At 51.7% G+C, this 12,118-nt stretch overlaps 1 protein-coding gene across 1 annotated transcript in view; it reads right to left on the bottom strand.

Moving 5' to 3' along the window:
* TYRO3 (TYRO3 protein tyrosine kinase) overlaps positions 1-10,289 on the bottom strand; it is a 39,714-nt gene extending 29,425 nt beyond the window's left edge. The window contains exons 1-4 of the mRNA XM_082761268.1: positions 9,999-10,289; positions 6,993-7,176; positions 4,717-4,817; positions 367-537 (exon numbers count right to left, since the gene is read on the bottom strand). Coding sequence (XP_082617394.1) covers positions 367-537; positions 4,717-4,817; positions 6,993-7,176; positions 9,999-10,089 — 547 coding nt within the window. The 5' untranslated portion in view covers positions 10,090-10,289. The remainder of the gene's footprint in view (positions 1-366; positions 538-4,716; positions 4,818-6,992; positions 7,177-9,998) is intronic.
* Positions 10,290-12,118: the final 1,829 nt, after the last annotated feature.

Here is a 12,118-nt window from a genome sequence, read left to right as displayed (position 1 = left end):
TTCTAAGCCAAAAGTCACCAAGAGAGTCATTTGCTGAAGCCATAAACACTCCCCATGAGGTGGAATAACAAAAGAGGGACCCAATGCATCACCTGTCCAGTAGCATCTTTGCCACGGTGCCAGTCCCACCCAAGCTCTGCGAAGCCTGCGTGCCTCAAGCCAGCGAAAAAACACACTGGGCTACAAGCACCCCTTGAGATGATCTGCCTTCACGTGTGATCATGGTCTCTCAGCTTTCAAGGTGCAGTCAAAGATTGTTCCCACACTATGTGGCTACCCAGTGTCACTAGGCACATACAGAAAAAAGCTCTCCCTCTCCACACTTCTGATGCTCAAAGTGATCCCCTGCATTGGCAGTAGCCTTACCTGACACATTTAGGATGGAGGGGGAGATGTCTGGAAGCCCCACTCTAGAGTCTCCCATCCACCAGACAATTGTCACTGGTTCAGGGGGACCAACAGCAGCACAGGCCATATGAAATGGGGCATTAGGGGACACGGATACATCCTCAGGTTCCACAGTAAAGTAGGGTACACCTAGAAAAGCAACAGACAAGTGATAATAACTTGAGAGGCTCCTCCTGTCTCTGTTTGTTACCACTAATACCAGTGCCCAACACTGGACACCCATCTGTCCTGCCCCTATACCTAATCTGACCCTGTCCAAGCCCTTCACAAAATAAACTAGATTACCTCGGGATGTGAATGGCCACACACTCTCACTACAAGTCAGTGAGAAAAGAGTGCTTTCTTCCGAAAATGCCTTTGAAAAGACTATTTCACTGAATGTCCTTCAAAAACTCCCTTATAAAGTAGCCTAAAACAGTAGAATCTGCTCAACGTTTCAGCTGAGAAATTGGGGTTTAAAGAGGAAGCAGTCAATATCTGTAGCCGTGTCTGCCACCACTTTTAAAGGACACCTAACCCGGCTGCAGGTACTTCTTGCCATGCATTAAAAACTGAACTTTGTAAACACGCTGAACTAGCTGCTGTGACAAACCCATGAATGAGGAAAGAATTCCCCTGGTGAGAGGCAGGGATCACTTACACTCTCTCTGCACAATCTAATTGACTGGAGCAGCCGCCCAGCATGCTCGGCACCGAGAGAACCAGGCTGCCCTGAAATTAGGGGTAATTTGTTACAGAGCTAACATGGACACAGCTCTCTCAATAAGTATCTGTCTGCTGCAGTGGCAAAATTCCTGTTTGGTGCAACAGGCCTTGGATCAGACCCACAGGGAGCTGCAGTGCTGCTACCTCAGGTCTACTCTCAACCGGTAAGAGTTAATGGAGCTCAGCACATCAAAACGTGTGGTTCCTCTTACAGGCAATGCCAAGCCTCTGGTGGTTTCAGGGCTCCCACCTAGTTGCACAAAGTTTCAGCAGCCATCAGTATCAGTGCTGATCGTGCAGACCATGCAGACCGGTTGACACCACTTCTGGTAACTGCTGGAGGAACCAAGGCCTGGAGAAGTGTTGGGCTCCTTTTAAACTCAAGCACAGCTGCCAATGACTGTCTACGCCAAAACAAGAAATAAGATAACCTCAGCTGGAGAAAATGTTTGGGAAACTGCTGATCTACCACCTCACAGAAAGAGGAACCAGCGATACTGGGCATTCACATGCTTCAGTCACACTGCCCTTGGCCGCAGAGATGACAGGCCCGAGTGGCTCCAGCTGGCATGGCACATGCTGAGCACCCCCAAAAACAGGCTGGTGCCGAAACATGGATTTAGGAGCCTAAAGCTTGACATTCCCCCTGCACTCTGACTGGAAACGGCATCCTCAGTCTTTTACTGAGGGGTTCGTCACTTGTTTGTATTTTTTAGGTGGCAGTTTCTCTGTGCCCTCCTCTCTTCCTTGCCTCTTGTCCCTTTAGAGTGGCAGGTAAATGAAAAAAAGCTAACATAGGTCTAGAAACAGGTCACCCAGGAATGACAGTGCCTATCTGTACAAAGGCTAACGCTCGGGACAGGTATATCCATCATGATTCACCACTGGTTTCTGCTTACATGCTTTGCTTTATTTTTTTATTGCAGTCCTACTTAAACAGTAAAAGTGAACAAACTTTCCAAATACCAGCTGTGACACCTCCACCTGCTTTGACCTCCTTTTCTAAGGAAGGCCCAAAGGGAAAATACCAGCGTCTCTTCTACCCGTGAGCTGGATCCCTGCCTGTTGTCCCTTTGCCATGGTACCTGAGGTAACCTTTCAGGAGGATCCTGCCCAGCTTGGCAGGTTTTCTCACTTTGGGAGCAACTAACCAGATCAGACAAGACCACAATTAAAAACTCTTGTAGTTCAGGGTGTGCAGCTGATTCATCCAGCTGAGGAACTTGTCAGGATGTTACCTGGACACCTTGCAGTCTGTGGCACATTTACCCTCCTAGTTCTTGGTGCAAGAGGCAAGTGCCAGCACCCACACCTCACAGATGTACCACGGAAGCAGTGAGCTGCCAACCGCCAGGAAAGCAGTGGCAAAATAGGGAAATGAGCCTGTGTATTCCCTGTTCCAAGCCCTGTTCCATATCCTTCCCACAAGGACAGCCTTTTTCTACAGCTCAGTTTTCAGACGACGTTAAGGAGACACGTCCATGTGGGTTGGGCTGGTGTGCTGACTCTGTAGCCACAACAAGGGCCAGCCCCACAGCCAGGGGTGTAATTTCAGAGGGAAAGTTCTGTAAGAGAGATAATCCTTATTTTCAGATGGTCACACTCCACAGCATGCCTCTTGGATTACATCTCCAGGCACTGAACACACTATCATGTTCTTGGTAAGGCCAGAATCTAGTTTCTAAAACAGAAAGAGTTTCAAAGTCTATTTTTTTGGGGGGTAAATTCTGAAGAGTTCTTCATAATATCAAACATTTTAGTGGTATCACAGGCACAGTTCAAATACCATCGATACAACTTCTGCTTGTTAAGACTACCTAACTGGATCTCCAGCCACAGACACTCGATAGCAAAGAAATCCATTCTAGCTCTCTGAGTTTGATACCAATAGTCTACGCTTGCATTGTACGGCATACTTGAAGGGTGTCAACACCTCCCAAGGGCTGCAGGAGACGAAGGTAAACATCCCCTCTCAGCCAAAGAGAACAATTGCTACAAAAACAGCAAATAACTTCTAGACAAAGCTGGTGTGCCCAGGGAAGAAATACATACAGAAATAACAGTGCCAGTGGGACTGATAGGCTTTTGTAGTCCCTAGTTTTCTTACACTAACTGCTGATAGCTTTTTTTTAATCCACCCCTTATCACTACTTGTTAATTTTTATTTTTTCCCCACTGAATCCCATCTCATGTGACTACACACTCAGTTCAGGTTTAACTAGCTTCTGTCATACTTGCTTTTCTCTTAAAAAAGACCAGTTACATTTTTAACTTATGGTTCTTCTGTTGTAAGCTTTGGCCTTCATTCTCAAAACTCCCCCTTATCTAGCTGCAGCTGTTTTTTGTGACTTTGTTATTTTTTGCCTGCACTACCCAGAAGGGCTCCTTTGTTTTTCAGATTGCTTAGCACACTGAGCTACCCAATCACTACCAATGCACCCAACACGCAAATGCAGCCACCTCTAGAGTGGGCCATGGTATTGGAATAGAAATAGAAACCTGCACAAAAGAAAATTTTAAGCTGTAAACAGTGGTCTCCAGATGAAACCACCTTAAATTTTAGGTGGATGAAACCCTGGAACTCATGGAAGACAGAAGGTAAGCATTCCTCCTTCCACGAGGTCTGCTACAAATATTTCCATGGCTCTGGATGAGTGAGACCTGTGCTATAAAAATGTCACCCAAATCATACCACCTCCTGAGGCACACAACCCGTGTCCCCTCTTAAAGAGTACTCATTCAGCTCGGGCCCAAAATATTACCAATTGCATCCAAAAATCCAGCTCTTGCTGCAAATACACTGTCCCTCTCAACTGCCTCACTAAATATTATACTATGTAAGTACTACCACCTTCTGAGGATCTAAAATGATCATGGGTCAAGGGAAATGAAACTAGAGACAATGAGAAGCCATCAATCCACTCTGCCTTGGGTAACTTTTGGACAACTACCTACAATTTCCTCTTTATCAGACAAGACTAAGCAAAACAGTGCAACATGAACAGTCCTGGCTGTGAGGCACTGATGTATAACACTTCTCCTGAAACTCTCAAAATCATGCTAAAGCCGTACTTTGCCCAATACATAGAAACAGCTGTAGCCCTGCCTTGAGAAGAGGGTTGGACCAGATGATCCCTTTCAACCTAAACCATCCTGTAATTTTATGAATACCAAAGCAACAGTGGATTGAGGGGCTGGAAGGAAATGTGTGTGCATGAAGGGGTTGCTCAGAGAAGCTGTGGATGCTCCATCTCTGTTGGTGTTCAAGGCCAGGTTGGATGGGGCCTTGGCCAACCTGGTCTAGTGGGTGGCATCCCTGCCTATGGCAAGGGGACTGGAAGTAGATGATCTTTGAGGTCCCCTCTAACCCAAGCCATTCTATGAAATAAGCTTTCACTTGCTTCCCAGTGTGCCAAAATAAAACCAGAAGGCTAACAGATGGACAGCTCCTTTCCTTGAAGCCACTCCCCTATCATTTCTTATCTGCCCTATAGTGATCTCACTGCAGTTATCAGGTTCAGAGCTAAGAGGCCTGTCACTTCCACCTACGGTATATTCGTGGGTCAACCCTGAAAGGAAACCAGCACTACTACTACTCCTTACCTTCCACTATGAGCCACACTTGCTGTGATTCTTCCTTCTTCCCCCCGTTCTCAACCTGGCACCAGTACTTCCCAGAATCTGTCCGCTCGACGGATTTCAAGCTGAAAAAAGTCAAAAGCCATATCGATATTTTACGTGGATTAAGCATGTTTTTGCCCCAAAGGACCCTCCAGTGTTTGACAAACCAGATGCATGGATAACACCCACTGAAATGCTGCCAGCCCTAGAGAGGAAGACAAAGCCAGCCAGCACAAAGCACGCAGCAAAACAGTAGAGAAAGGAGCCTCCTCTCTAGGGTGGATGGAAGGAATCCTCAGCAGAGCAAACAGCCTTCCTCCAAAATGTGCTCGCAGGAAACCCGTAATTTGTGTCCTTTGAGAGTAGGAAGGGGTTGCTCATCTCCTTGACTCTGAGTTGTGATTCTAGCTGGTCTTCAAGAGTGGCAGCTTAGCCTACGGCGCCTGAGCTAGTGGGAAACTCCAAATCACATGCTTCCAACGAGCCCGAATGTTTTGCTCTGGTTAGGTGATAGGACAGCCTCATATGGGAATAAATGGGTCAGAAGACTTCCCCTCTCATTTCGACTATGCTTAGTGTATTCTTACCCTAAGAGCATTTCGCACCGCAAAACTACTTGGGCCTTTCGCTTGGTGATTTCAAAGGGGTTATGCTGGCTTCCAGCACAGGGCCTCACACCACAAACCATTCTCCATTCTCCCTTGCTCAGCAACAACTCTCCTTCTGAGAAGGTGCATCCAAGCAAGGGAAAGCAGTCGCAGGGACTGAGTGTTTCAGCAGATAAATTCTCTTCCTCATTCCACCACTGTAAGGTCTCAGCTACCAAAGGCACCAGTGTGACTCTGAGTGCCCACCAATGTGCAAGTACTAATTGCCCCCCCAGGATGAACAGCCATGCGTCGGCTGTCATGCAAGATCCTCAGCAGGTTCGATGCTGGCTTTTCTAATGCTAGCAGTCCATCTTGGGGAAGGGGAGGAATTTCTCAGATGGAAGACTGAACAGGGAGACCATTTGCTGAAATGCACAAAATGGTCCCGCTACAGCCTGATTTTCAGAGCTGTACCTTCAACAGGAATCAGCTGTCCTGCCCATCCAGCCGCATGTTCAGAAACACAGCGATCGCAGCAGAGAGTCACACAGCAGGTGGTAGAAATGATCACTTTAGTAGGAGAAAGGAAAAAGAGAAATACGGACACATCTGGATTTAACACCCTAACTTAGCCCTGGGGCTGCAGGAAGTTCTCAGTGGAGAAAAATAAGATGTGAGAAGAGATCAGATTGACAGTGGCAAAGCAGAACAGGGAGAAGTAAATGGTATAGATTTAAGACAAACTGTTTCCACAACATAACGTTATGCAACAGTTTTGCTAGGCACCGATTTTTTTCCTACCAGAACATTTATTACAGACAAGCTCTATGACAGAGACTTCTAGTTGCTAGAATAGGAGACTCCATGCAATGGCAAGCCAAGAGACCTAAGAGGAGATAAAGCCTGAGCTCACAGAAGAGTGATTCTCAGCCAGCCAATGGTTTTGAGCCCTCACAGCGATGGCACGCTTGCTTGTACAAGCTCTCTTTATACGTAGATAAAGAGCCAGAGGAGAACCTTGGGTCTTGTTTAACCTGGTACTTCCAGAACTCACCGACATCCACCTTCTGCTGCAGGAAGGGCAGAGAGCTGCTCTGCAGAAGGGAGTTTTTAAGCCCCTGAGCAGGGCAGACTTGATATAACTTGGCATAAACGTATAGGGAAAGTTTCTGCAAAATAATTCGGGGATGGGTTAAGGTGCCAAATGCTCCTTCACAAAGAAGGGAAGGGGACAGAGTCCTGGGAGTCTCATTTCAATTAGCAAGCCTCATCCCTCAGGCAGACTGACAGCTCAAGAGAGAAAAAGAGCAGAAAGAGTATGAGAGAGAAAACCTACACATCAGACCTTAGTCTTCCTGCTGCGCAGCAGAGCAAGATGAACAAACAAGGCAAGAGCATATCCTTTCACCTTGCAGTCGCATCTCAAGCATCACAAGTGTTAGCAAAGCACCTGTCACCAGGGTAGTCAGAAAACCAATACGGCTCTAGTGCACCATCTCAGCCCTCAGTGGCTTCAGTTCTGCTCTCAGTTATGGCTTTGCCACACACTGAACTGCAGACCTGAGGACCCTGCCACAAAGAGGTCACTGCAGTTACATAGCTATAGCTGACAGCAGAAAATTGTGCAATAGATTCCATGATATTCTTCCTTCTCCGCATCTGTTGTACCTGAGGAAGCCGATCCAGTGCTCTTCATCTACTGGAATGTACACCTGGTCTACGCTTTGCACCACTGCTCCGTCCTTGATCCACAACATCTCGGGATCTTCCATTCCCTCGAGGCTGCAATTTAGTTTGACGGGTTGACCCTGGGACACCTTTAATTTGATTGGAGATCCTGTAAATTTCATACCTAAAAGAAAAATACTACTCCGCCCCACCCCCGGAAGAAGGGGGGTTGGAGTACAGCAAATTACTCCAAGTCGGTGGTCTGGAATTACACACCCTACCGGCACGGCATGTGCTGCAGAGGGGTCTGTGGACCTCGCCTCTGCCCACCTGTGCCTGCTAAGCAATAATCACAGGCAAGTACTGAAATCGCAATAGCTGCAGAGTGGTGGCGGCTCAGTCTGCACGGGGGGCTTTTCTCAACTCCGTGCTCGCTCATGGAGCAGCGGGGTGAGCTTCCGCAGAGCAGTGCCCAGGCAGAGCCCACCACAAAGGCTGGGAGATTCGCCGTGCCCGTGATCTGGCCGTGCCGACCACGCTCTCAACGTGGTACCACACCTCCCTCTCGCATTTCAGCTACGGTGCTCCCGCACCGCTAAGAAATCATCGCGCTTGCTCCATTGTATGCATTTGTAAAGAGCTGGGACACGAGAAAGAATCAATTATGCCACGTTATTCAGCGCACACGGTTCCTCTGCGTTACAGAAAGCTTCCCTGCAATTTACAGAACCTGTGAAAGCAAAGCCTGTTCTACAGCACCTCGCCGAGGAGCAGAGATTTCTGTCGCGTGACGTGGGCGTGCGCTCCAGCGAGCCTCCCTGGGTCCAGCCGAAGGACCACGCCGCGCTCAGAGCCACGGAGCTGTGACTCCAAAGCAGCAGGACCCCGAAGCAGCAGGACCCCGAAGCAGCAGGACCAGCACCAGGGGAGCTGCTCAGGTCCACACTGCCACAGATGCGATCGGAATCCGGCCCGGAGCATTGCTGTACGTGTGGGTGGATGGGGAGTGTTTCCCTCAAGCAGAAGTGAATCTATGGAATGTGTTACCATGAGAAAACACGGAAGCCAGCTGTACAAGCGCATTTTAGAAAGACAGCAAATAAAGGAGGAACCGGAGGATCAAAGGAGACCGTGGGAAAGCAGGAACGTGGAATATAAATGTAAAGCTAGTTTTGTTAGGGAGAGTGGCCATTTCCTATGCCGTGGCACAGGACTGACAGACCAGAACAGGTTTTGCCCAGCTTAATATTATGCCCTAGCAGCAGCTTCCGCATATTTTAGGGAAAAACACACAACAGAACAAAACAAAAACCCCAATTCCATCACTCCACTACTCTGGTGCAGCCATGTATCACCACTGTGCATTCCAGCTTCGCCCCGGTCACCGGCCGGTCAGCTTCTCACAGGACGCCTCGCTACCCTACACAACATCACGTGTGAAAGCCAGAGCACCAAGTAAGCAGCCCTGTTGCTCTCGCACTCTGTTACAGTCTGAGCAGTGACCAGACACGGAGACGCCCGGTGTGCCGCTTCCCCCCCACCAACACGCCACCCTCCTGCGGGGACAGCAGCTCCCCCCGCCACCAGCACCCCGGGAGCATCCCCGAACCGGCAGAAAGACTTCATGCCTGTTTCTAATGAGATCCCCCAGCCTGCTCCCAGCTGGTGTCCAGCGATCGGTATTTCTGCCTTTCTGCCTGCTGCTGTTAATTCAGCGCATTGACAAAAGGCACAGCAAAACTGGTAAGGCGATCGTTTTAGGTTAGTTGCTGCAGCTGGTTTGCTGGGCTAAGGATTTAATCACCTTGGGTGAGGATGATCTAATCTTGCATTACTTAACTCATCTGTAACACAAATTACACGTCCCAGTGTGTGCCAGAAAGCATCCTCCCTTCCACCACTCACAATATTGGAACAAAACATGAAAGCTTCACAGCAGCTCTCTCAGTATTACAGAAAACTAATGCAGCCAGGTTGCTAAAGGCACACGTAAATTGACAGACACTCTCATTACAGGTGCCTTAATGGAAAGGCAAACTACTTGGCTTTCCTCAGACTGCTCTGCCGAAGAGTTAACCACAAATTAAACAATGAAGTGTCATTAGAGACCTTTTATGGTTTCAGTTCCCATACAAATTAATGCTGGAGGAAATTAATATACAGCAGGAGTGTTCAGCCTAAGTTGTAATTCTCCACATTGCCTAATATAAGCCTTCTGTCAAGATCAACTGAAGGGAAGAAACACAAACCAGTTTTTTTTTTTAAATAAATTCACAAGTTTTTGACAAAACTCAGCTTTAGCTGTGGCATCCCTTCCTGTAGGTATCTGGAAGAAGCGCACAGGAGGTCAGCACCGATTTTAACGTCCACCTTTCCCCCTTGGGCTCTCCCACTCACGATTTCCCACCCGATAACGCTCTCGCCAGCCCAAGCGGCTTCCCCCAAGCCTCCCCGGAGCAGCCACAGGAGCCGAGCCGTGAGCCGGCCGCTCGTGGACGCGATTCTATCGCGCTCCTTATCAGGCAGCACCGACAGCGGCAGGGCGCACCGCCTGTCGCGACAGGCAGCGGGTCGGCGCGCCTCGCCTCCTCGCTCCTGCCACCTCGGGAGGTTGGGAGCGCGACCCCGTGAAGTTATTTGGGGAGCGGGGACAGAGGGGGCTGCGGGAAGCCTTGCTGCTCCTCCTGCTCCCGGCCTGGCCGCCCGCTGCAGCCGGCAGGAGGCTGCCCGGCCTCCGCAGCCCTCCCGGGGGGCTCCAACTTGGGCAGCGCGGCTCGGAGGGCGCGGGGCTGGGGAAGGCACCGTGCCCGGCTCGCCCCCGGGCTGAGCGGATCGCTGCTGCCGTGCACGGGCAGGGCACCGAGCCTGGCCGCTGCCCGGCTCCCGGGGCTCCCCGAGGTGCAGCTCCCGGCTGTGCCCGGCACCGCAGCGGGGCCGCCGAGCCCCGCGGCCACCTGTAGCCCAACCCCGAGCCCCTTCGTCCCCGGAGGGCCGCCAGCGCCTCACCTGCCGCGGCGGCGGCGCCGTCCCGGAGCGCCGCAGCCCAGAGTCCCAGCAAGAGGAGGCGCGGCAGAGCCATGCCCCGCTTCAGCTCCATCGCTCCCGCACCACCATCGTCCCCCGGCTCCTCGGCTCCGCCGGGCTGCCCCGGGAGGCTGCGGGGAATCTCCAACTTCTTTCCGGCGGCGAGCAGCGCAGCGGAGCGGAGCGGCTGCGGGCGCCGGTCCCGGTGCCGGTGCCGGTGCCGGGCGGTCTCCCCCTGCCGGCGCGCAGCCGCTCGGCGGCTCCTGGGCCGGGCCCGTCCCTCCGCCGCCGTCGCCTCCTCGGCCAGGAAATGGCGGTGCCGGGCGGCCGCGGCGCGCTGGGCTCCCCCTCTGACATCACCTCATGAATATGCAGCAGCGGCCCCCAGAGCACACAGTCGCCGCCCCGCCGCCGCCCCCGGCCCCGGGCGGGCAGAGCCTCGAGGGGGGCTGCGGGCAGGGGGGACCCGAGCCCGAGCACCGAGCCCCAACACCGAGCCCCGGGTGCCTCAGGGCGGGGGGACGCGGGAGGTCGCTGATCTCCCCCCCCCCCGGCTCCTCAGGAGCCCTCACGCACCCGCCTGCCCTCGAGGGGAGCAGGGCTTGGGGCCGGCCCCCACAGCCAGGGCTCTGAGGGGATCCCCAGACCCCCGAGGCACCCACACAGCACCCCTCGGCCTCCCCTGTCCCCGGGCCTCGCCAGCCAGCACCCCACAGGGTGCACGGCCATCCCAACCCCGTCCCTCCAGCGGGATCCACGTCCCCTTGTCCTCCTTTCTGCTGGAGCAAGAGCAGGGAGAGGTCTGAGGAAGGAGATCTACGCTCTTACAAAGTTACTGACATGGTGTGGGAAAAGTCACTGGCAATTAATATATATATATATATCTGGCACTGTCTTTCTGTAGGAATTATGGTGAGGATCTCGGTTGAAAGACACCATAAGGAGCAATGTCGCTACAACACAGTTTTCAGCTCCGCAGCAGCAACCAGCGTACGACACTTACCTAGCGGCTCCCGCAATACTCTGCAAACCTAGATAAATAGAGGAGTGCGAGGAAATAGCGTTATTCCCACTAGGCGAATAGAGAAACTGAGGCACAACAAGGTCACGTATTTCCCTCCCGAGTCATAGGCTCTGATCTTTTTGTTTTTTTTTTCCCCAAAGCCATTTGCCTTTCTGATAGGAATTCCTAGGATATTGGAGCAGGGCCAAGGGGATTTCATGACTGGAATTAAAATGTCACTCCCTCCCAAGTTCCTCGCTCTGCAAGGAGGAGACACTGACAAATCAGCCCCCGGAGAGCATGCGGCAAGCCTGGGTGCTCTTGGGGATGGGAGGCAGTGACATCCCCTTCATCGAGACCGTGACGGCGCTGGGGCTCAGAGGTGCTGTGCAGGTGGTTGCTAAAAGCTTCACGCGCAGTCGCTGTCGCTGCTCTCTCCCCCGTGTATCCGTATATACCCATCTGTCGAAGTGCACTGCGTGGTTCGGCGCTTACTCATATGGAGAGCGCCTTCTAGAAAGTAGCTCCTTCTTCAGCTTTTAGTTGCCTCGTGAGAAAAACAGTGGCCAGCCATTACAACAATGCTGCTTTTCTACGGCTTTGTGCTCCCAAGGGTTTCAGGCAGCTTTACAATTAGAGGCTTACGGCACTACATTGGCCCTGTGGGCACAGGGAATGTGCTGGGTTGTGACCGGGAGCAAGGAGGCAACAGCAACGGTGGAGACTTGGCCAAGACCATCTGGGGAGGCAGTGGCAGAAGGAGGCTGGCGTCCACGCCTAGATCTCAATGGGCACAGTGTGCTTTGCCCAAATGTCGTGTGTGACCCTTCCAAAGGCTGAAGGGGAAGGGAATGGAGAAGGGAAAGGGAGCTTTTATCTGCCAAGGGGAGCATGAGATGGGAACTTCTTGCAGCATGATACAGGCCAGGCACTGAGCTGGTGTAAGACAGCAAAGCTTTGCTGGAATCAGAGGAACAATGGGAATTTTCACTAGCAGGGGATCTGGCTTCAGCTCGTCTGAGAAGGGCTTTATGTCAACAGCGAGAGGCAGGAAGAGCCATATGAAAATTGGACCAAGATCCTGCGTGCACTGCCAGTT

The sequence above is a fragment of the Aythya marila genome (assembly GCF_965140915.1).
Source record: "Aythya marila genome assembly, chromosome: 5".
NCBI classification, from domain to species: Eukaryota; Metazoa; Chordata; class Aves; order Anseriformes; family Anatidae; genus Aythya; species Aythya marila.
This window is presented reverse-complemented; position numbering and strand designations above follow the sequence as displayed.